The 27,060-nt window shown below is 31.6% G+C and overlaps 1 protein-coding gene across 4 annotated transcripts in view; it reads right to left on the bottom strand.

Annotated features, from left to right (window-relative positions):
* Window positions 1–27,060, bottom strand: part of LOC132719605 (transcription factor AP-2-beta-like) — a 79,121-nt gene that overhangs the window by 13,310 nt on the left and 38,751 nt on the right. For 3 of the 4 annotated variants that reach the window (XM_060703398.1, XM_060703400.1, XM_060703399.1), the window contains 3 exons: window positions 22,082–22,540; window positions 12,681–12,735; window positions 5,295–5,505 (listed from right to left, as the gene is read on the bottom strand). In XM_060703398.1, coding sequence (XP_060559381.1) covers window positions 5,295–5,505; window positions 12,681–12,735; window positions 22,082–22,540 — 725 coding nt within the window. Of the gene's footprint in view, window positions 1–5,294; window positions 5,506–12,680; window positions 12,736–22,081; window positions 22,541–23,374; window positions 23,961–27,060 lie in introns of those variants that run through there. The other variant, XM_060703396.1, reaches the window with a different exon arrangement.

The following is a 27,060-nucleotide window of genomic DNA, read 5'->3' as shown; positions in this document are numbered from 1 at the left end:
CATTTCACACTGTTAAGACACGTTTCGAAAATTATGACCATTTCAATTTTGTTACCGTGTTACCTAACTTATGATTATGTAATAAATTGCAAGTGTGAATAGATCGCAAGAGAGCCTCGTGAAAACTGCTTTGTTTATCAGATCAGATGTATCTATTTCTGCCACTGAATATATTTATTCTGCAAGTCGGGTTATGTCTGGAATGTCACAATAAAAAGATGCTGTATTGTTGATAAAACAAACTTCTCACTTATTTAACCTTCCCAATCTGCATCGGCAATCTTGCAAGTAATAATAAAAATCTTAATGATGAAAGTATTGAATAATCCATATACATTGCAAAAGTATTTTGTATAGATTTAAATGTTTCATAGCAGAATAAAATAGTGGGGGTCTCCACTATTCTTCCTTTGATGTGTTTAATTAAATCTTGTATTAATTGTTTCACCGATGCAGTCAAAGATACGATAAGACAGGTGTTAGCAAGCTAATCTCTCGCTTCTCACAGTTTTATACAACCGTATTTCTATTGTAAAATGACATTTATTTTGTTATAACATTTCCAAAACTATTATTTTATTAAATGCACCCATTGTAAAGTAGTAGCCATTAAAAAGATCTATCAGTATAAACATGCAAACAGTGGAGTATTAAACTAGAGATTATGAATGAAATAGAAAAGCAAAAATAGAACTTATATGTTGACATAATAATGTGTTACATCTGTGGTAAGTGCGGGTTTCGGAAATACTTCAAACAGCAGTCAAAACTGATGTTCAAATTACTATAGGGTATGCTTTGTAGGAGCACATTTGTCTCGGAGCACATTTGTCTTACGTAAGACCGATGCGGTCGCATTTGTCCCACATGAGACAAATGGGACCTCAAATGTCTACCCAAAAAAACTCATTTGTGTGACAAATGTGCTCCGATCAAGTTTTTTAAGGGACAAGAAAGCACATTTGTCTCATGTGTTTTTAAGGGACAAGAAAGCACATTTGTCTCATGTCATTTTTTATGAATTATTTGTCACATATTTCCCCACGGCAGAAATTCTTTTTTAGAATCGAGGTTCGCCGTTTTACCTCAAGTGTAATCATCAATAGGTTTGCTTATGCTTTCTTTATGAAAACCTACAGTGAACTATTAATTATAATATCTCTAATTCAAGAAATTGATTGACTTAACCTGAAGGCGTACACTGAAACATACTAAATCCCGTTCACGATGGTACAATGGTGACAGCGCGATGGCACGATGGTACGTTGATGAAAAAGCGATGGTGCGATGGTGAAAACACAATGGTATAAACGTTAAACAACGATTGTACGATGGTTAAACGGTGAAACAACGATTGTATGATGGTGAAACAACGAAGGCTCGATGATGAAAACGTGATGGTACTTTGATGAAAGACGACGTTACAATGGTGAAAATACGATGGTACGATATGATGAAACTGCGATGGCATGATGATGAAAACGCGATATTATTTTCTCTATCGTGTCATCGCATCATCGTGATTTCATCATCGTGCCATCGTGTTTTAATCATCGTACCATCGTACCATCTCAATTTCACCTTTGTTTCATTGTGCATAGCTGTTCAGGGAGACAAAAATGTTACTTATGTCCAAACGGAACACCATAATCGGTTGATAATGAATGATACAATATCGTGACTCGTTTTGCATCTCGCCGAAATCTTGCGTCTCGCGAAATCTTGCGTCTCGCTTCGCATCCCGTTCGTCGACGCGAGACAAGAAATTGATTCCAGGTCATATACCGCTAAGTAGTATTCCCTTTATAGTCTACATAAAATCACTTAAAGGCCCATTATGCCTGAGAAATGCTTTTATTTGTATTCATCAAGAGCTTTTTATTTTTGGTATACTTTTTTAGCTCCAAAAAGTTACTCATTGGCTAATTATCTGAAGCATTTTTCATCTGCTGCTTTTTTTTGGTTTGTACAGTTGAAGTGATGTAGAATTTTGTATTGAAGTCAAAATACTACATTGTTTACATTTTTCTACTGTTATGACGCATTATTTCACATTTATCGCGAATTTCTTTGGGTTACAAGCATCTAACTTCTTCAGAAATCATTATTTGAATATTAATAAATTCATACTTGCCCTATCTAAAGAAGTAAAAATTTATTCATTTCTGAAATCTCTTGGTACGGGATACTTCGACATTGCGAGATCTCCTGTTACAATATCGTGCCTCGCTTAGTGTCTCATCGGAATGTCGCGTCCCGCCCGATTCTGAGTGGCCCGATATTCCATAATTATGGCATTCCCGGATTATTTTAGGAACTCCTGCATGTTGTAAGTGCCTTTTTAATGGCGAAACTGAAAGCTGCAATTCTTGGAAAATGACGACTTTTTATACATATATTTCTGATGAAAACGAAAAACGTGTGTAATGGTCTTCTTATTTTTCCATGGATCATTTAAGGGCCTCCGTGGCCGAGTGATTTCGAAAAACCACTTGCCCCTAACCGCTGTAGGTTCGACACATACACGGGGCGTCGAACTATTCATGCGAGGATCCCGGTCAGGGTCCAAATGCGCAATACATATGCGCGTGCGCACGTAATAGCTATCGCGTGCGCACGTAATAGTATCGCGTGGCCACGGAAAAGCTATTGTGTGCGCACGTAATAAATAAGAAAATTCTATGTCCCCTTTATGCCACCGTAGATACTACCTTGTTTTTGCTAAGAATATTTCTAGTGCCATAAATCATCTATAAAACTTTAAGCATTGAAAATAGACGTATCACAATTGATAACGATAAGAATAGACTTGCTGCATATGTGTTTAGGTTCTGGATGCTGCACTTGTAGAAATTTTCATTGTGACATGCAGAACAGGGATATTCTTTAATTTAATATATGACTCCTATGCAGAGGCAGGAAGTTTTTGACTGACCGGAAGTGACCTCAAAACGGTATTATAAATACAGAAAACACAGAACAATGGCTGGTAGCCGTTATACAGATGGATAAAATTATTACATTTTATGAATTTTATTGAAAAAATGTGAGACAAATGTGCTTTTAGTGTCCTTTCTATTGTGTGTCGAACACATCCGTCTCATTTCTAATTTGTCACAAATATGAATGTTTACGAACACATCGGTCACACTTCGTGAGACAAATGTGCTCCGAGACAAATGTGCTCCTACAATGCTTTGCATGGTAACCGATTTGCAACCACGACTTAAAGGCTCTCAAAATTTCCAACTGATGACCACTTCTATTTATGGTCTGTGGAAGATGACAATTTATTCAGCAGCAAACACAAAACTGAATGCAACAACGTTTTTCGGTTGTGTTTTCCCTAAAATTCAAGGGAGGGGTTGGGGTGAAATGATATGATATACTCGGTTTACATGAGTCACTTATACAAAAATCTTATGAGGAAAATGAAAATATAAAGTTTTAACCAATTTAAAATCCAGTGGCAAACTGTTACACAAAATATTATCACAAATGTATTCGTTTTAAAAGACATGCATTAGGCCCACACATTGATACAGATACATCGTTACTTTGTAATGAGAGGAAAAACAAGACTTATTTACTAAACGAAACTCAAGACAGTGAAAATAACGACAAGAAAATTGCAATAGCCGTAAAGCGGAAAAATACAGAATAAAGGAAACGAAGATTTAATTGCATTGGGCTCACGTCTGAGGTCATTTTTGAAAAGGGGCATACCTTGCCAGTCAATCAACATAGTTAAAAAGGTATCAAATTCTAGAGGGAAGGTGACAAGGGCTCTTGAGAAGAGCAGAATTATCACTCCATAAACTAACGCCAATTTCTTGATATAGTATTCTATTTTTACAAGGGTGCACGATACCATTGACGGTGACTTCGGCATCAGAATATCTCTTATACAGTGCAGTTGTTTCGCATTTCTCTGTGTCGCCAAGATTTATGTTATCCGTCCGTTCTGTAATGACTACTCTATCCCATTAGTCACCTTATTAAGTTATATTTGATTTCAAGTGGATTTTGACCTTACAGGATCTCTCGAAATTTGTCACAAAGTTCGATTCACGAGCACGTTTTAAGTTTAAGAATGCGAAAAAACTGTTAGCTAAACTTTATCCTGGCAATAATGCATATGTACAGAAATGTCACTGTTTATACTGTTTTAAGAATTGAGTGTGGGCATTCACAAACAAAACTATCAACCTTAATTTATACACTCTAAGATTGTGCGGCCACACAAATTTAAAATCGTTCAAAATATGTATATAAAGAGTTGTGATTACTAGAATAAAGTACATGTATCATACGTAATATATTCTGAATCAATTTATCAAAAGTTCTAAAATGAAAGTTCACTCATGTATGGTTGTGTTTATGGTTATGTAACCATTATTTCCATTTTTATCTTTCATTTTGTGTAAAACAGATTATATGTAGAAGAAATGATTTTTGTTTCCTGTTCCTCTGATTTCCTAACATTATTATTATTTCATATTTCCACATTCAATTTTCGTTTTACAGAGAACACAAATACAACATAAGGCATTTAATAATTCAAAATGCAGACATTTTACAACTTCCACTCGTAATATAGAGTAACTTCTTCTTTAAGCTTTGAAAAATTAATTCTGATAAACTCTTTCAAGACAAAATCAGTTCACTTAGTTTTACATTCAGGCTAATGTGTTTCTGTTAATTTACTTGTTCAAAAACTAATGGTTCTACGTTATTGTTCGGTAAAGAAACCAACCAACAAACAAACAAAACAAAAAAAAACAACACACAAATTTATGATTTTGAAATTTAAAAATGCATTAAAAGTTAAGCAATGATAATCTTATGTTTAGTCTATTGCGATTGCATAATCCCCGTGGTTTGTATTCGGCCAGCGTGTGCTGATCTAAATGCTAGTGTTAAAATAACTGAAAGGGGACAGTCATATTGCAGACGCCGAAGCATCGGTTTAATGTAAAATAGACATAATTTGTTAGCCTTATTAATAACTGACCTATCTGACCTTTTTAACATTTGAATCATATGCAAGCTGTTGCCTTTGTGATGCCTTTCTGATCACATATAGGCCAAATGTAAATAATCAGATGAAAACTTTAAACATTCCCTTGAATTGTCAATAAAATCGAAATCAAACATGAGTAATATTGTACAAAATATGCATGCTCGCATTAAAAACATATACAGTCACACGCAATAGTTAAGATGGTTAGTATTAGAATCTTTAAAGGGATACAAATTCAAAACAGCTTATACAACTGTAAAAATAATATTACCTTCGCAAAACTCCACCTAGTAACGATGCATTGAGACATTCAGGGGGAGACAATCTTCGTTGGACCTCGGCTACTGTGACTTTATATTTTGAGGTTGAGCTTAGGAGAGAAAGACGTCCTGGAACAGAACAGAACACATCTGTGGGGGCGCCACCAGTCAATGAAGAGGTGATCATTAGTTGTTTGCCGTTTTCTAACTTAGGTCGAATACCTGCAATAAATGCGTGCATATTTCAGAATTATGTCAAAAAGTGATATATGTATGCCTGTAAAATTCACTAATATTTACCAGTAATCTAGTGTGTCCATTCAGAAAAACAACGAAAAACAAAAGTAATCATTTCAGGACTACACGTATAACCAAATACGAAAGCGCCTTCAGTCACACTTGTTAACTATACAGTTATGACCACAGAATGGAAGACGTTGTCACTTTGGGAATACAGACAACAATTTATCTCCAGTTTGTAAAGATGATAAAAACATTTTATCATTGAGTAAACATAAGTAAAATAACCAAATATTTATGCAGTTTTAGCTATCATATTTAATAACTTCGTTATTGTGAGTATACATGTATTTCGTGATATATACGCACCAATTAACGGATATAGCGAAATATTAATCCACATTTGATAGCAGCATTATTATAATATTTTCTCATTGAAATAGTTATCCACCTTTTAGCACAATTGCAAGTGTTTTGCAATTGTAAAAAAGGTCACATTTTTTCAGCCGTTTTCATGAATTCTAAACAATAAGATATTAAAGCAATAAAGTAAAATCATTTATTTTATTTAGACAAAGTAATAAGGATAAAGTCACATTAATTAGGCGACGAAATGAAATATTTATTCATTTAGACGACATATTGTACTATTTAGGCAACACATTGTTTAATAAAATAACTGCATAATCAGAAAAGAAATATTTAGATCGTTATTTAAATATTTCGACACTACAGACTAAATTAAGTAAAAATAAATAAATATTTTCTTAAATATTGAATCTGTTCAGCAGCTTTCTTTGCACAAGTAAGAAAACAACATATATTTCTACTTTAGATATTGTACAAATAAAACGTCAAACACTTCAGAATTCATCAGTATATAAATTCAAAGAAAAACAAACTTGATAAACATTTTTACAAAGATTATCTTAATATGTTCCGGTCATAGTGGGATAATAGAATGACTTTTTTTTATCGTATATACGTGTATTGTGTTAGTTTGAGTTTGTTTAACAAGTTCAAATTATTTTGATACTGAATTCTTCAATTAAATACATTTCCATGATTGTTATTTGTATCAGAATTTATTGAAAAGCATTTAAAGATAACATACTAAAATTGTAACTAGTTATTGATTTGGTATGGTAGGTCTATTGTTATTGATAGTTGAAATTTCTCTTCGAGACCTGGGACTACTATATTAAATATATTATATTGTTAATGATTGTCCTTGCTAATCGTGAAAGCGGTTCCTCACACTAATGCACACTAGACATTGTTGCAGTGTACCAAGACTATATCAACACTGAATATAATAAGAGATTAGCCAAACGTTATATACCGGTGCTGAATTTTTTACTGACAGAAGCAAAATGAAATGGTATATGGAATTTACGAAACGATACCATTACAGCGTAACACATCAATTAACCAGTAACAACAATAAAGATTATAAAAGAAACGTAAAGATCAATCATCTGTTCAGTACACAATAAACCCAACGGCCCTAATACCACACAACTCTTCAAAACACTCTCACTACCACTTCAAATTGCTGTCAGATCAGTTTCATATTTTTGGATCATTATGACAACAAGTTTGTCGCGGAAGTGTGAATCCGACAGATCAAATTAAACGCTGCTTCCCAAAGATAATAATTTGTAGAATTAAGTGCTGATCGAGCTGTCGAGCTCCGTTGTCCAATCTGAGATCTCAATTTGCTCTCATTAGATTTTAAATTGGTGCTAATATGGAAATACGGAACTAATTCAATTGCCTCCGTGCTTTCTCTTGCGAATTCCCATTCCATTTTTCTGATTTTTTTTCGGCGTAAGAAGGTTACGACGGAACAATGCGATTAGATGAGAGTCGAAGGATGCTCGTTGTAAATCACAGGAAAGGACTAGATTCTACCAGGAAAATCGATGCAAAGGACCAAGTCTGATTCAATGCTCTAACACCTGACACGGCTCAAAACTAATTATGCAAATTTTGTCGGCGTGATTGATGTTCCTAAATACCTGAAATATTATTTTCTTTTGTTCTAAGCTGCGTTAGCGGTAATTTCACCGTAGTTTAGGGTGTCAGTGTGTCTGTTTGGGAGTTATGATTTATTTTGAATTACGCTTTTATATTTTGTTACTGTGTTATTAGGTAAGGACCTTTTACATTAACTGGCATTGTGTAGTGTCCAGAATACTGATGAGTTTTTCATTTGTCGGGTTTAGGATAGTTATTTTTATCGGCTACGTGATTTACATCTATTTTATCAGTAATTATGTGACTGGGGACTTTACTCTAGCCAAATGACTGAACCAAAAATGTATTTTCACGGGAATAAAATATTCAGTATGCAAACGTAGCTATTTGTTTTACCTAAAAAGCCAAAAAAACGCGTAAATTGTGTCCCATATTAAACGGTCAAATATAAATCTATTTTTTCTGTATCAAAATTTATGGTGATAATCAAATAATTTTGAAAAAAAAATATCACAAAAATAAAATTTGAATCATATACACGTTAATTATTACGATTCCATGTGACAGTGAATTGTTTAAAGGATACAATTTCATTATACAATTATAATGAGGCAGGTGTTAAGAACGCAAGTAAATTTCAAAGAAAGTATATATTATTTGGCTGTTGCATATGTGCATAAGTATTTTATGCATGTGTTTAAAGTGGGATTTTCCTCTAAAGTCACACAAAATCTTGTAAAAATACAATGGCATCCTACATTTTTTCTAGACTTGTTTTAATACATGAGCCATTTTATATCAAAGTATATACATTCGTATCTCTTTTTTTTCAAAACGTAATCATCATGTAATTATCCATCAGACATATATACATGTTTGTCTATGTATCGAGAGCAGGGGTCATAAAATACATTCTTAAACCAAATAAATACTAATATACAGTATTATCATGCACTTGAAATTACGAATGTATTTAAGAGTTGAAAATAGGACAATATTAATGAAAAGGAAAGGGGGATTAAGGTTTGATCAAAGAAATGAAAAGAACAATGTTAAAGACCGAACAGGAAGTGTGAACAGTGTCCGATCCTGTGACTGTACACCTGTTAAAATTTAGACATTTTATCAAAATTTCTTAATCCAACAAATTAATTCAGTCCAGAGGACATTAATATCCTTTAAGTAAACAAAACACATGAATAATCCTTTTACTGAAATAAGATTTTGAGGGCCACACTCCTAACATTGTGTTACTTCATATTATTTGTCAAGACCTTACGAGGTGAATTAAAATCTCGAAATATTGTAAAAGCAAAAACAAAATAAGGACGAAACCTTGTTTTTTTCTGTAAATGTTATGTTTGATGCTAAGACAAGTTTCATGATATTTATATACTAAATAGATAAATATGTTATTTCAAAATAATATCATCAACAACAACAATAATAATAGTATGATGGTGGTGATAATGATAATGAAATACATTAAATATAAAGAAAAAAATTCGAATTCAAATAATTTGTTAAGATATAAATTTCTATCAATGGATTTGTGTATTTTCATATCTTTTAAAGATATCCTATATTTAACATTTCATATAGAAATGGTCATTTGACTGTCGCGAAGGTCCTGACACGAGCTGAAAATTCACATTTATTTGGATAATATCAAAACTTTGATATTTTAATGTATCCTTAAAAAACGTTTCTATTATCTGATAACATAGTTAATGTCCCTTTCCGTCGTATTAGCGACTACAATTATATATATACTTCGTATAGGAAGATTTGCCAAATTTTTGTACACTGTATAAAACCATACTTTAACGCATATGAATAAGTTATAATTCATATACAAAACTTCATTTTACAACGTGTGTAATAGGAATATAAACGAAAACATGCATAACCTCCATAAACTTTTTCATAGTGCTATTTGATAAAGAAAATAACCTGTTTTGTGGTTTTTTAATATTGTTCTTGTTCGGAGGCCAAAATGTGGTTCTAGACACACATAAAATAATATAGTGTCTGATGTAGCAACTTGAGTGCAGGCTGCAAACATTGATTTTATAAGTTCGATTTAATAAACTACAATTGTGTTACGTTTAACATACGATATAAAAGGTGAAAGTGTCTGACTATAGAGAGAACAAAGCAAATATAAAATTTAAAATTATTTCCCCATGGTTCCTATATAGTTAAAAGATACAAAAGAGTAATTTCTCCTCTTTTCAGAAATGAAACAATGTGAAAAGGTAATGTATGCAAAAATTATAGAGGTTTTTAGTTACACATTTATAAATATATATTTGTAGCCGAATAAAAAAAAGATCCAAATAGGTTTAGATATGCAAGATGATATTGCTGTTTATATCATTTGAACCCCACTCCCCTCAAAGAGAACAAAGACCCCAAAACAAAGTAAAACTCAAAAGACGCCAGTTAGCTGTCATAAGAGATTCTCTCAATGAATCAGTATCAAAACATTCAAAAACAAGTGTTTAGACCTATTTCTCTTAATATCTGATGTGTACTAATACTTTTTAGAGTGGAGCAAATTAAATTCTGATTTAAAATGACGAACTAAATTAAGATACGAAAAGTGACATCTCGTTTACAAGATAACATCAAATATGAATTTATAAGCTCGTATTAAAGACCTCATCCATGACGTTTTTATTTCCTCCATTTCAGATGACAATAGTCGCTTTCAGCGCTATTTTATAGCGGTTGACAAATACACTACCGTCTATAAATACCTACCCATTATCAAGAAAACTAATTTCAAAGCGTAATGTCCAAAACAAACATCACCATTGAAAGCCATGCGAATAGTACGCATATATTAATTGTTACTTATTACATTTCTTGGTAGTATTATTATCCATTACATTTGTTCCATAGATGGTGCTTTAAAAATTGTTGTTTTAATCATTACTATTACTTTTGGCAAGAAACGGTCAGAAGCTAAATACTGGCAAACAACAAAACAACAATAAGCACAAACTGATTAACATAATATAAAAATTCCAATTAAAAATCAATGATCTTCCGGTTGGTGTAAATGAAATATTTCAAAAGAAAAAGTAGTTATGCAGTGCAAATTTACCGCAATAATAAATGCCAATGTTTATTGGGTCGAATATGTAATGTATTCGATAATAAACGAAGATCCTGTGAAACAAAACAGAACTATAATTTTATAAGCCAAAACATATACCACAGATTGTGTAATAAAGGACAAGAAACATGTAAGTAAAAAAATCGAATTAGACGAAAGAAGTGCATGCTTCATGTGTTTTGTTAGCGTCTTTTTATGCCGGATGTGCTGAACTAATCAGTTTGATTTGCCAAGTCCGTTATTGTTGTCGTGCAGTATGAAGAAGGCCATAAAAACTACACTAATGTTAATGAAGACAAGCAAGTAGGACAGGCGAAAATAACTTATATGTGGAATGCATGTAAAGGCAGATAGGCAGAAGTTAACATATGCTTTGTTGAGCAAATAAACATCACGGACGTCCGTTTGTAGTAAAATGAACTGTTCTAACGGAAATCGGACAAAAATGCATACAAAGTGACAGAAGAAATTCTTGTTTGAAGTTTAATGTACTTTAATTGTTCCAGCTAAAAGGAAATTACGTGACTCATTGTTTCTTGATCAACTCGATTATTACGCTTAGTTTATGAGGTTGCTATTCATTGCGTCCATAGCAATTATGACGTTTTCGGTAAAGAAAAAGCAACAACTTAAGTAAAATAAGATAATATTTCAGCTAGAGAAAAAAATTATTTAAGCACCAAAATTATCAAAACATTGAATACCTTGTCCAAATGCCTTAAATAAGAAAAATAAATAAAAAAAATCACTGTATGTTTTGAAAATAAAGTGACAACATGCAAATGTAAAGTTCATTCAGATTATATGTCAAGTTAATATTATTTGTGAGATGCTCTGGGCAATTATAGTAAGATCATATGGTTGCCTACGGGGGAGAGCCTTTGGCAAGATGACTTGTCTTGATTTTTGTCTGATATACACAAAACGTTGTGAACGTCATATAACTTCAGGCAATATCTATTCGCTCTAAATATGAAGACAGTTGACTTGTAATCATTTTGTTAACTTACGGACATTGCATTTAGGAAAGAGTTGGACAAACATAATGTTTTTAAGTTTAGTTATATTTTCGACCTTGTGGAAATATACATGTTCTTACAGTGTTTTAGCATTGAAAACTGTGTTTGCGATGCCAATTAATTGAAACTTGGATTTTCTTTGCGCATTTTCTTAGCAAAATGAACATATGTGTAGAATTTCTGAGGGATACCAGTTTATTTTTGGATTTGTATTTTATGCTTTTAAGTTAAAGCATATGGAAAGTTATTGTGACGTCATTGCGATTGTGGATATTTGATTTATGCTAGTGTGCTGCGCCAATATCAGAAATTAGATACATTAATTGTGTTATGAAATAAGATAGCTAATATACAGATGTGTTTGATTTTACTCAAAATATATTGAACTCTTGTTTTAATTTTTCGTTAGTTTATCGTGAGTCTGTAACAACTGAAATACCTTGTCATGTTCATAACATACATGCACATATAACTAACGCCTTTTTTCTCTTCAAAATTATGTGTTTCGTTTAATATGAAGTGTGTGGTGTTGTTTGTTTTTTAAATTCCTCGAAAATTTCCCCGATAATTTAATATCAAAGATAATGTAAGTTTAATTGTAGAAATCAACTCCAGTTTAAATTTTAAATTGCATTGTTTTTTGTCTGATATACACAAAACGTTGTGAACGTCATATAACTTCAGGCAATATCTATTCGCTCTAAATATGAAGACAGTTGACTTGTAATCATCAAAAACGTTTCGACCCAAAAGTCTCCATCACGTATCAAAGATAACAAAGTTTTGAACAGGAGAGAACGTAATAAATTAATACGGGTAATTTACAGCTCTTTTATTTTGTTGTAATTTACAGCTCTTTTATTTTGTTGTAATTTACAGCTCTTTTATTTTGTTGTAATTTACAGCTCTTTTATTTTGTAGTAATTTACAACTCTTTTTATTTTGTTGTAATTTACAGTTATTTTTGTTCGGGTGCATGACCTTTATAAATATTATTTTTATTATTAATCTATTTATGTAACTCTTATGCTTACCTTTTCTTATGACTGACTGATTTTGGTCCAAATATCCCCCAGTATCGTCCATACCCTGAAAAACACACAAGATATACTAATGTGCTGAAATTACAACAAAAAACATTAACAACAAAATCATTATATTTTTTTTCAAAGTGAGGATAACTTTCATTCTTTAACTTTAAGCTGTTTGAAAAGATAAGACGTTTTATATAGTTTTTTAATTGCATACAAAAATCGTCTCCAATAAAGAGACATGTTTGAAAATCTAGATAATTAAAATGAAGATTTTCACCATACGAGTACTAGTATATACATGTAATTGATTAATGATTATTTATACACAAGGGGAAATATTTGGTCGCATTTTATACATATGTGTGTGTGTGTGTGTGTTGACCATTTAATTACATTATATGAGATGAACAATATCGGCTAACTTCTTTATGTTCATATCATACTTCTAGAGTTTTAAACATTTTCTATTGTTATTCTCTTCATTTAGATTTTGTTCTATAAATTGCACGCTTAACTTATACTAGCATTACAAGTCAAAACAATACACACTTAAAAAGTTTTTTTAATTTATTTTTGTATGGTGTCCACGTACACCAAACCTTCTAAAATAAATCCAGTGGGACAAGTTTTGTCTCATCATAGTATTGGTCATTTTCCTTATGCATAATTCAAAGCCGACGATTGCACAATAATTTTCAGTAACACTTTAGTCTCGTACTTGGAAAATTGTAATACAAACTAACCCTCAATGTTTTAATTTTAAAATATAAAATGTGGAAGCTATAACTTTTTGTGTGCTGTTTTGTTTTTTAGATTTTCTTTTCGCCGATTGTAATACATGTTAATATTAATTTTAAGGACATAGAAACTACATTTACTTTGTTTTTACTTTACATATTATTATACATGAGTAAGTTACATGTACTGAAATAAAGCGGATTCTATCTCGAGGGACAAAGAATGGCGCCAAACGTATGACCAGTATCGTTAAATTGTCGTCCCCGTTTTCTAGATCATGTCAACTGTATCGGTTTAAAGCAACTCTCTTTAAACGATGAATATGATAAGGAATATGACGTTAACGTGGAAAATTAGTTATATAAAAAGTCTACTGTATTTTTGTTCATATTTGGCTTTATGTATATATATATGTCATGCTGTATTAATTCATAAGAAAACAAACTTGATAAAATATCTATGTCGGGAAAAGAAAATATAAAATATGTTTTCTGTTAACATAAAATATTATATACAGACTACACAATAATTTGAACCAACATAAAACATATGTTACGAATTCCAAAAACATGAAGTGTTCTTTTTGAGAGTGTATGGATTCACATTTCAAAGAAGTCCAAAATGTGTGGCGTTATACAAACAAAGAAAACGTTGCACTACCCTTTACGAACGTTCGTCCCCACCAAACAATGTATGTCATGAACTGTAAAACAGCCTTTGTTTCATTATGAATAAAGAGATCAAAACATCGTCATTACAGCCTTATTAATATTGTAGCATTCTGGCCATTATAAATCATTTCAATTAATTATAAAAATGCACGTTGAAATAAAGTATAATGTCAGATTTATTACCGGCGATTCTTTTTACGAGAATGAGCCGAGGCATTTCAAACTTGCCACCGTTCAAACGACAAACCAGCTCTCTCGTTTAATATGTATTCTTATTAAATATGACATTGGCAAAAAAGTAACGTTGAATCGGAGCAGAACACGCGGTTAAGTTTGATGGATCGAAATGTACATTACCGTCATCGCCATGACAACGTGAACGTGAATGTCATTTTCGTCTCGTGCAGTCGTTTGTCAAAGCTGACGGAAAATATAACAAGGTTCGGTAAACCAAATGACACAGCTTGGCTTAACTGAGCAGTCTGTTTTTATTTGTTTATACACTACCACCATATGTAATAATATCTATTTATCTATGGAACATGTTTCCGTGTTGCTGTTTTCGCGGTTAGAGAGCCGTGGCATGTAATGTGCATTTTTCTTTTCCAGGAAACATACTGGCGAGACTTTGTTCTTCTTGGAACTTGTAAATCGGACACGCCACATTTCAATTACAACTGCTCCTACCCTGTTTTCAACCAATAATTACTTAATCTTTAGTCACCGTTTTCTTTGAAATACTGAACATATTGGCAATCATATTTTTTCAGTTAACTACGTGAATCTTTCTTGAAGATAAAAACAAGAAGTCAACCTTGACAGTAGTAATTAGTACCATAAAAAGACTTGCAAATATTACTGATCAATTCGGTTTATACTCAAACCAATAAACCGACCATACGGTGGTACAGTACATTAAAAACAATCATTTCAAACGTTCAACACGACTGTAATTTATGATCAATGTCAACTACGAGGAATGTTTTATCTGATATTGGAAAAATCGGAATTTTTTCTTTTTCCAAATTTCGGACTGACTGAAAAGGGGTTGCACTTTTTCAGCTTTGTTCAACAAATTGTATCTATTCACAAGAAATACAGGTTGCAATAAAACACGTTTAACTTTTCTTAATTTCCACTTTTCTTTAAAGAAAACAATTGAAAATATTAGTCACATAATAAATCATAAAAATTTGCCCCACTGGTTTGTTTTGTTTCGTTTGTTTTTGTGTATTTTTTAATAATATATCCCTACAAAAATATGAAAAGGCATCTCTTAATTTTTAAAATAATTTTCTTAAATTATTTATTAAAACTATTTAGTAAAATGATTTTTATGATTACAATCAATTGTACTTGAATGAAATATTGCTCTTGAAACTCGTATGTATTATAGAACATTACAGTAATATAATACAGTTAAATGATGTTACTAATTTACTTAAATATTTAAGTTCCTGTAACAATGTACAGTACTACTTTATCATAGTCAGCGTAAATGGCATGATAAAATACGTGAGATGAGAACATTATACATAATTTATGAACCAAAATATTCAAACATGTTGCATAATAAAGTATCTCAAAGCTACAAGCATATCCAAATATCTTTTAATCACATCATGAAATAAGGCATTTAATGAATATCTACATGAGTGCATTTAACATTAAAATAATATTTCCTTTGAAAAATATTCATTTTTGCTAGTTCAATTTCTATAATCGTTTAAATGAGCTCCTATTGTCTTAATACTCTTAGGATGTTTTAGAACAATGAAATAAATTAGTGGAGTTTGATACAGAAAAAGTAACATAGACATGACATTATTATCTCTTCTTTAATCCTCTTATGTCGCCTGAAGAAGATATACTGAAGGTGTTTACATGTATTAATATATTCAGCGTTCACATTGCAAACATTTTTACGTTATAAAAGGACAAAAGTGAGCTTTCCAACGTTATTCCTTAAGCGTTGCAATGGCATAACATTAAAATTTAAGTCGCTCGGCCACCGGCGCCCGGAAATATCATTACCAGTAAAATAAACCACAATGCTGTAATGCTGCTTCATGCCATTTCTAATAATCCTTCTTGAAAGTTTTCCTTATAAGTGTATAGATAGATAGTGCAAAAAACTACAACTGGATAACAATTATCCCATGTCTGTAGATCTCGAATGATAATATTAATAATTTTCAACCGCAGTGCCTATCTACTGCGATCTACCCGGATCCTCCACACAAGCGTGTTTTAATCAGTTTTTAGCATTTACTACATAATTTCACCTCAGCTTTGAAAAAGAGGTATTTTGTACAATTTACATCTTTATTCAAATTGATCTGTACTGTAAAATAATAGTCGTTGTTTATATGTTATATCAATATTTTTTTCTGAAGATATTTTCAGCTTCCACTTCACAGATAAAATCCAGCGAAATAACGCATATGCGCTTACATATTACTGTAATCAAACTTTTTAGATTAAGTAAATTTAACAATTTAATCATTCATATGTTTAAATCCATAAAAAACTGTCATAAAATATCATATTAGGTCAATTTGATGGCAAAAACATTTACTATAAATATGAGATATTGTGATGGGTATCTTAATTCTGTTTTATGTTTCTATCAAGTCACGTGATTGTCACGCAACATAACATTTATTACACATTACGTTTTCAAAGCATAGCGATAATAAAATAACAAGCTCAGCGCAAAACATACAATCGCCATTGAAGTACGTTAGCAATACATATTTTGTTTAGATCTAAACAGCTAAAATAAACGCTTTTACAATATGTAAATCATTAATATTGAACATTTATTATCACTTTCGTGCCCTGTTATTTTAGAACGATTGTATTACGCTGTGAGACTTTCATAATTTGCTAAATCGTCTAGGATTTCCACAAATGATTCTCACATAATCGTATAGCTCACATGGGGGTCAGCAAAAACGTATAATTGCCGCGAAATATCAAAGATTAGTTTACAGGTCAAAACTCCGTTTAATCACGGTAATTGAAAGGCCGGACACTGGATTTTAACGTCGGCAAGATTGGCTATGCTTTAAATCGCTAATGAATTCATGTAAATATTTGATTTTATACACATCTCTTTATGAAAATATTACTTTTGATTCAACTGGATGACCTCAGAATTGTTTATTAACTAACTGTTATTTGTTGCACTTGTTGAACTGCTTATACAGCAGACGACACATTCGGTTTAGTTCAAAACGCAAATGAAACACGATTATATTCTTGGTATTTAAAATTGGGGTATATTTTACTTACTAAAGATTAACAGGATAAAGAGCTTCAGCCGAATTAAAAGTCGTAACATTTTATTAATTACCCCCATCATGATCATATATGCAGTAATTTCGGTGTTACTTCGTAATTAAATCAAGCGGTTCGTACTCGGCACCTGTCGTAATCAGCGCACATATGGAACAGTATGCAGTAAATTATGCAGAAAGCTGTTATCGCGTTTTATTAAATAATAATGTACACCAAAATTTATCTATACCCAAAAATATTCCAAAAATGAATGTTCTATTTCTTACTTTGAATCTTAGATTCATGAATTCGTGATAGAAACAAGAAGAAAATCTTTAAAGACTATATCTTCCGTTCGAAACTTTTCTTTCCGATGCATATTGTAAATTTGACCGTCTGCTATAAAAAACGGTCAATTTTTATTAGCGTATTGATGATGTTAAACATTTGAAGATTATTCTTTGACATGATAAGACATTTAGTGTTCTACTAGGTTTATACGCATATTTTATAGTTTTCTCATGTTAATATTTAAAACTTTTAATTACTACACCTGACACGATCCCGGTTCATTCGTCTTTACCATATGTCCTCGACATTTTCCCACAAATCGCTAGCAAAAACACTGCTTTCGATTATAATCTATGTAGACATATTGTAAAAAGTGAACTGCATTAAATACTCTCATTTTCTCATACATATAAAAATATTTAATGAAATTATTACAATTGGTGTAACACATTACGACGTCAGACATCGCGTGTGGTTAGGCCTAAGAGATCAGCACATATGTTTCTAAGTCCTGCTTCGGTTTCGAAACTAAGAGTATAAACCAATTGCCGTTAGGAACACACAGTCTCTTGACTCAAATTTAAAGAGCTTCATGGATGCTTTACTTAGAGCGCCCCCCCCCCCCGCACACGCACACACTTTTTTTTTTTATCTATTTGCGATTCTTGGCCGGATGTGTTTCAATTTGAACCTGTGGACCTAGTGAATGCTCCGTTACCTACATACCGTTTACGTAAACACGACAATAAAGATTAATCTAATGGTACATCGCCACAGTATACATAACTGCATTTATATGTATGTTTGATATTTATACGATGCATATTATTTACATATGTATGTCTGTATGCCTGTTTCTAAATGAAATATCTTTATATAGTAGGGCTCTTTATTAAGTGTCATCGTTTCTCAAAATACAACAACAACAACAACATCAACAAAAATACCCGTCGTTTGTTAGTGATGTTGTCTTAGTTTTAATTGTTGTTATTGTTTTTTGTAAGGAATTAATGAGATGTTATGTGAGGATATAGATAAAATACAACAATATTTACTTGTAATGCCTTTCACCCTACAGCCCCGTGCCCCGTATTATTTAGTTAGATATGGTAACAGTATCAGGGAATAGCTCTTCACTTTTTCTGTCTATCTTTACTTATGCAACAAATATAAATGATTCCACTTAAACTTCTAAATGTTAAAATATTCATAAAATTAATGATTAAAGAACACCTAAAGCCGGTCATGTTATGTGTTATTTTGGTTTTATGTTGATTGTGGATTCAAGTGATGATAATTTCTTAGAAAAATAATAAACCTAATTACATTGGTGTGGTCAGTTTAGAATATTTGAAATGACACGAGATGAATTTCCATTTAATTGCTTGTCGTGGAATATGACGCTTTATGACACTAATTTAATAATGATCATTCCAGTAACCATACCGCTGTAGCAATCTTTGGAAACTGACAAATAAGTGGTTAAATAAATGACAAGGAACCGTGTGTGGTCAATGCTTTATCACTTGGTCTATTTATAGCGATCACATGATCCGTTTAAGTCGTTTAATCATTTTAAGAGTATGGTAAATTACTGAAAATAAACAATGTAGCAAACATGTAGTCAAATGTGTTTCAAATTTTGTAACCATAAGTATAATCATGTGCTTTTTTGAATTAACACAACCATAACTGATAAAAATGTAACACACAAATTATTGATTTTGCATTTTCGTTTGAAATCAATTGTGAAAAAAAAAGTTTTAAAACTTTTCTGCCCTTGATTAGACAATCCCAGTATGAGGAAACACGCCGGTCGTAACGCCAGTGTGGCTTTAAAGCTCACAATGTAAGTTCAAAATACAAGATGTATCATTCGTTTTCACATACAAGTATACTTTATATGAATTTATATACGTTGCCTTTTATTTTTTATTCAGTCTATGTATTTGCATAGATGAGAAATTTAGTAAAATTAATGACGAAATTCCTGTTGGCTAGTTCCACGAAACTCTTAATTAAATATTTAATATTTTAAAACGAGTCAGTAAACCATTTTTTTTTAAATTTTTATGAATGAAATTCTTCCAAGGCCAATAATATTTACTTTTGCGTTTTGTATATACTATTAACAATAAAAGTAGTTTGCCTTCAGGCTTATTATTGTAAGAAAGGTTTTGTACAGTCTATACAATTGAATGAATATTATATCATACCCGGGGGCCCATTTTGTCTACTTTCCGGAGCGCGACAAACGCCAAAATTGTGTCGCGAAATTTCCTCAGGATATTTTGATTTGTGTGCATCAACCATGGACCAAATAATAATAATAGTGCTCAACATTGTTAATTTTTCTCACTAATGAAAAAATAATGTTTATATGAAAATAAAATGAAAGTACGAGATTCTATTCTTAACGAGTATCAGTTGTTTCACTTGTTCTTACCCAAGAAATTACCACAATATAGCATGGAGCTAAATATATAATATTGTATGTATATCTGTGAAAATAGGGACAGAGAAAAAAATAATACAAATATATATACCCCCCCCCCCCAAAAAAAAAAAAATAAATAAATAAATTTAAATAAAAATAAATAAATAAATTTATAAATAAATAAATAAATAAATAAATAAATAAATAAATAAATAAATAAATAAATAAATAAATAAATAAATAAATAAATAAATAAATAAATAAAAAGAAAAGAGAAGCCAAAATCCAGTTCCTCTATTAACTCGTTTGGTTTAGAAGTAAGAAAAATCTTCCCTTTAGTGTATGAGATGCTATAACGTTATGTAACTAAATCTTTGATAAATTAACCGAAAACTCCCAATCCGCCGATCACATTTCACGATGCAAATGAAAAATCAGTCCCTTGTTAAAAATACCAGTTTAACAACTAGAGATCGAAGCAATTTCCTATGACTGCAAGACAAAATGAAAACGAAATTAAATTAGGCAACTTTCCACAATATCGGGCAAATATCCGGTGAATTGACAGCCAGGCTGTTCTTAAAATGTGCAGAAGGAAACATGTTTTTGGAATATTTGGTAACCGTTTTGTTACACTTTAAATTTTACTTTATTTTTTTTTCCAGAAAATATTTTAGTTATAAATTTCTGGGTTACCTTGCTTTAATGTAGTTGTTTCTGTTTAATAAAAGAGCTGCATTTAATGTTACGTGAACAAGTAGGAATTAATTTGCAGGCTAATTCATCCACATTTCTTTTTCTATCAAAGCGCCTTGTAAAAGAAATTTAATTCTACATCAAAACTAAAGACGTATTGATGTTTATACATAATTTTTGCGTTAATTACATCATGTTTGTGATTTACTTTAGCGTGGTTGCAAAATAAAACGATTTTTATAATAATATTTTATGTTGAAATTATGTTCTTAAGAATACACATACTTTGTTCTTCTCAACATGTATTCTCAACGCCAGTTTATAGCGCTCAATCTTATATATTATGCTGCAGTTCATTCGAATTTTTCTCGCGCTCGAGATCATGATCAACAACATTAAATATATCGCACAATTATTTTAGTAAATATACAAATAAATATTAAAAATGAAAAACAGTTTACTTTACGATGCATATGTATTATTCGTATTTTAATAATTAAAATCACATGGAATAGTAAGCGTTTAAATATTGAAATGGATCAAAATAATAATAATAATTATAAATGACAAGCCAAAAAAAGGGAGAGAGAGCACACAGTCATAAATCGTTATGCATCACTCATCAAATAAAAATCTATTTTCACTCCCCAAAACACATTCCTGTGTGACATGTACACGACATATGACTTTCGAAATAATTAAACTGAATCATCTAAGATTAAAATCTCAACCCCATAACACAACATCTCGGCGAAATTAGGGGTAAAGTACGAATTGATCTAAAATACAAAATCTCCAATGAATCGGGTACCATATTGTTGACATATTAAAATCTTATAAAGCTTTGGCTTTTAAGATACTATGATTAATTTAGCATACATGAGTAAGTAATTATTTTTCTTTCTAGAAATGTAAAAAATATATTATTGACTACGAGTTGTAAATATAATTTTAATGATTATTTGATCATTATTTAGGTTGTTGTTTTAGTATCGTTGTTTTATGTATAGACAGTTTAATTCTAATGACACTATTTATTATAACTAAAGTAGTGTAATAGTATACAGAGTCGGACCTAAACGTTTGTTTTTCATGTACATGTAATTGATTCTATAAATACATTATTGTTAAACTTTCTCACTATTTATTATAAATCCAATAATCAAATATATCATCTATATTCATTCCGTGTAAATCGCGTATTTGATGCTAACGTAAACAGGTAAATTTATATGAAATTCGTTAGATTTTTTTTTCAAAATAAAAAGAAAAATCAAACAACTCACCTGAGTCCCGTCGTCCATCATGTTTCCCCCGTGTAAATTAAGCAGGGAAGGGTCTGTATCCCCATACCCTATAGACAAAGGGGCCCGCGGCACAAGAAGATCAGTGCGACCCATGCCACCATAGTCTCCCCTATTTCTATCATGGGGTTGGAGGCCACCGGCCATATTGTGTATATCGTCTCTATGGCGGAGCACATTTCTATCTTGAAGTTGATGGTAGTGTTGTTGTGGGGCCTGGAACCCACTTAGATGAGAATAGGGGTCTGCATTCACGTGGTGAGGATGAAACTCCACTGGCTGTTGTGAAATTGGGTTATATGGTGGCGGAAAATATGGCGGCTGAAAATCCGACGTCGGCGTATGTGATAGTCTAGGTGCCGGTGGGAAAGACGCCGCCGTTGATACTGTAGCCACCAGCTGTCCGAGTCCCGCATGGGAGCCCAACACATCCCGTCTCTCCTGGAATAAACAACATAATTCTCACGTAAGAAACTTTTTTCAAATCACTGTGTACTAATGAATTCTGATGCCATTTTATCCACTATTGAAAAACTGCCAAAGATATAATGCATTAAATAAATAACACATGAACACATTATTTTTAAATATCCAAATAACGATTGCATAAACAATCCAGTATGAAGTAGAAACGACAACTGTATAACATAACCAGTATTTCGCTGTATACTAACAAGAAAGCCCACGGCGACATTTGGGAGACCAACTAGAAAATGGAGAAGAAAAACTAAAGATCTGCCCGCCGGCGGGGTTTAGACCTCGTTCATTAACGACAGACAGCGAAAACTCTTGAAAACTTGAAAATTGTTAAATATCTCCATTATTACTTGTTAAATATCTCCATTATTACTAATAGGTTTTCTGTGTAACATCCCTAAATGAAAAGAAAGAGAGACGTTCCCGTATTTCCATAAGTCCATTTATTTTCATTAACGAAAGTATCATTATTATTTATGTAAAATGTTAACCAGAAAAACTTTGATCATGTAAAAAATTGTTACATATTATAAATTAGAAGTGTTTATTAACCCGTGAATTCATATGGTTAAAAATGAAATAATTGTCACAACTGACATTTTAAAAAAATCTTAAATAAGATAGTATCTCCGGGTGAGAAAAAATGTAATTAAAAGCCAGTAACGTCAATATTACGAAAGCAATAAATATATACAAAAATGAAGTAAAACATAGATAAATGTACAAGATAACATGATATAGAAAAAAAGATCGATAATAATTAGCAAATATGTCTTAGAATAAAAGACAAATATCCACCTCCGTGCCATTTGTAGTATTTCCATTCTGATCTACAACTAGGCCAAATGCCGTCGGCATTGTTTCGCGTTTATAAAACGTCGGGGAGACCCTATCCAACTCTGTTAACACTCCGTTTGACTTTAGCACACCGTTTTCTATCCCAACGTTTTCATCGGAGACTGAAGTAAGTTGGGTAGAATCAACGGGGCTTAACTCAGCAGTCATCATCGGGGAGCGTCTACCCGCTAGAGGGAGCCACCCGAGGCTTGATCGATCAGTATCCCACTTTATGAACACCAATATCCGCGCTTTAGGCAATGTTTACATTTCATTTAAGTTAAAAAGTAAATCCAGTCAATGTCTTTGCATACGGTTTCCTGATCCGAATAAATCTTGAATCACTAGTTAATCAGAAAAACAAACTTTGTAACAAAAAAGAAATTAAACTTAACGAAAAGTATCCAGAAAAACAGCGGTCAGCAAAAAAAATGATGAAAAGTCCCTGAAGGTATAAACTTTGGTCAACTGGCCGAAGGTCAGCTTTTCAAAGTATCACTGTCAAATGTAGAAAGTAAAAGTGAACATACTATCAAATAGCCAGAAGCGATACAAAGTCGAAAACGACCCGGAGCGATGTTCTATTTCTGATCGTGAAAGGGGCGGAGCGTAGCGCTCTAGCGAGCACTAATTACTCGATTGCGAAAAGAATAGGCTGGAACGCTCGCCTACTTTTGAGCTTAATGTTTCAAACGTAGTTGTGATTGGTGTTTAACGGTGTACTGAACAAATTGTTCGATTATCTAAACATTCACGGTAGTCCACGGAAATGTCATTAAGAATGTAATAACGATGTCTGATTGAGTAAATCCTTGAGAAGTTTTTTTTCTAAAGAAAAACACTCATGATATTGTTTATGTAAGAAAACATGTATAACTATAAACATAGGTCTATCATTTTGGTCAAAAATAAAGTCGACTTTAGTCAGAAAGTATAACTCTTTTTTTAAAAAATAACTTTAATATATATGATTTAAGTTATGATCAAATTAATACTTACAAAAAAATAATTCAATAAAAGAAATTTCAAACATATTTTTGATATCGCAATTCAAATATTCATTTGACAGAATAATAAATTGGTTGGCGGACTACACTAACGTTATGATATACCGTTATTATCACGTGTTCGCGTGGACGGGAAAGGAAACAATAAAAGTATGTTGAGTTCCAACAATGGACGTGTATGGTCAAATGTGTCCTACATAGATGAAATTAATTAAAATTACAATACATTTTACATAAAAAATAATGATACTTTCGTTAATGGACCTATCAATTAAATATCTAATTTTACAAATTCTATCTAAATTTCGGTAGTGTGTGGTCATTTGTAATGTGGTGAATATTTTCAATTGTAACATTATGTAAGTGATGTCTTTTTCATTATTATTATTATCAACAAAGGTCTTTTGACATGATGGGTCTGAAAATACTTTTTTCCAGATTAAATATATCCATTTGATGTACGTCTAAACCAATAACTTGTGTACACAATACCAGTTCTTCTAGTATTATTACTCTCATAGTGAAATTCAAAACCGTTACAACGATCTTCATTTAAATAATCAAATCAGACTTAAAATAGCACAAAAATACTTTTTTTATATTTTATTTTTTCTTAGTATATTGCTATATATTCTTTAGCATATCTTTCTGATTTGTGGTTTTAAAATTGAGATGTAAATTAATTGTAGAATTAACATATAATAACTTAAAAGTAGTTGTATTTGCTGCAGAAGGTCACTGCATATCAGACCTGACGTCAATTCTATAGTAAAACCATGCAAAAAAAAAAAAAAAAATATACTGTCGAAGTTCAAACAATTAGTTTTTTGTTTGTTTCCAATACAGAAATTGAAAACAAGAAAAATAACAAACATAACTTTAAATTAAAAAGTAATTACGAATTCAATTACTTGTAATTAATGAAACAGGATTATCGAAATGCAAAATGCAGTCCCTTGAAACTTGCAAAAATGTCAAAATGCTTCCGGACACAATTATATTTGTGTGTTTCTTGTCCTTTTTTATGGCACAAACATTATTATGCATGCGTACAAATTGAGAAAAGAGAGATATTCAAATTGAAACAACAGAACAAATCTGTATTAAGACACATGAGGGAATTGACACTCAGATATTAGCCACTTTAATTAAGTAATTTTAGGCATCAGATTATTTACTTTGTGTTTCTTTTAGGTAAACAAGTTAGAAATAATTAATGAAAAAAATCTTGAAAATCTTAGAAATTCACACCATTCTAAAAATTATTTTCGCAGGGAGTCACTTTAACGAAAGAGTAATTTTTACATGTGCACCATATTTCTTTCAGATTCGTATACCATACAGGTGATAATATGTATGAAGGCGACTTTAAGTCGAGGTGTCACTGGTATCTAAAAAGGATTTTCACTACTTAAGTAGATCTTATTTTGTAGCAGAGACAATCAAATTGAATTAAGACACATTCTTTTATACAATTATACACAACAAAAGCAACAAAGTAGATGTGTAAATGTTGTTTTAAAAGCAACAAATAAGGTTATATAACTGAAGGTGTTAGTTCCGAAACCAAATACAATAGAAGCTTCCGCCTTTTGTTCTTAATTCGGATAATGTATAAAGTATGACGAAAGTACAAATATTTATATAATATATGGCCATTTACCAGAAGTATAAATTTGTCGTTCAAATGTTAAATATAATTAAAACATCTTAAAGAACGTGCGCATTTAGAACACCTTAATGAAACTTTTCCTTTCCATAAGTACTACAAGAAGGCGCGTGACATTTTTAATTCCAAAATTTCAAGCGACAGATTTTCGCGTAACTCCGTAATAATTATCTTTCTTTGAGGAAAAATTGTTTGCTATATTTTTTCGTTCCTAAAACGTGTAAGATTTTATTCTAGCTGTAATTGTTCTGCTGAAATAACTCAGTTACGTTGTCTAAATTTCAGGTCAAACAAAATTGAGGGATTAAATCTCTAAATTTAGTTGACGTTAATACATATCAGTGGTGGGCATGTTCTAAACAGCCGTTATCTAACAGAATGTAAAGAAATGGCATACTGATTACAAATTGTAAATTAAAAGAAACAATACGTTCTAGGCTATATTATTATTTTAACATCTGACGCAGACAGAGGGAATCTTCAACAGAAAATAACTTTAAAATGATGTTTCAGCATAAAATGGTTAAAAACATACATTTTCATAAGAAAAAAATATATTATAACTTTATTTGTAATTATTGAAATTAAGACTTCAGGTAAAGATATATCTCCGCCCATTGTTTTTGCTTATGCATGTTTACTTTAAAATGTCCATTTACGGAAACCGCTTACTCATTCACGAGCGACTGCTAACAAAAGGCGGTTCAAACAATTCATTTTAAACATGTTTTGTGTTGTTGTTTTTGTTATTGAACCATCTCAAGCAATTTCCCCCAAAGAATATCAGGTTTTTTATTCATTCTTTTCTTCTCTTATTTTGATTTTCTTTTAGACACCTATTATTCTGGTGCCCCTTGTAATGTAATGAGGTGGCTGGCCGGATAAGTAAGGAATTTCTGTGTAGAAATCTAATTTACAAATCAGACTGGAGGTGTAACTACAGTACTACAAGGGCTATTTCCCTATCAAAG

Source organism: Ruditapes philippinarum, unplaced genomic scaffold (genome assembly GCF_026571515.1).
Source record: "Ruditapes philippinarum isolate M1 unplaced genomic scaffold, ASM2657151v2 ctg434_1_1_1_1, whole genome shotgun sequence".
In the NCBI taxonomy this organism is placed as follows: domain Eukaryota; kingdom Metazoa; phylum Mollusca; class Bivalvia; order Venerida; family Veneridae; genus Ruditapes; species Ruditapes philippinarum.
This window is presented reverse-complemented; position numbering and strand designations above follow the sequence as displayed.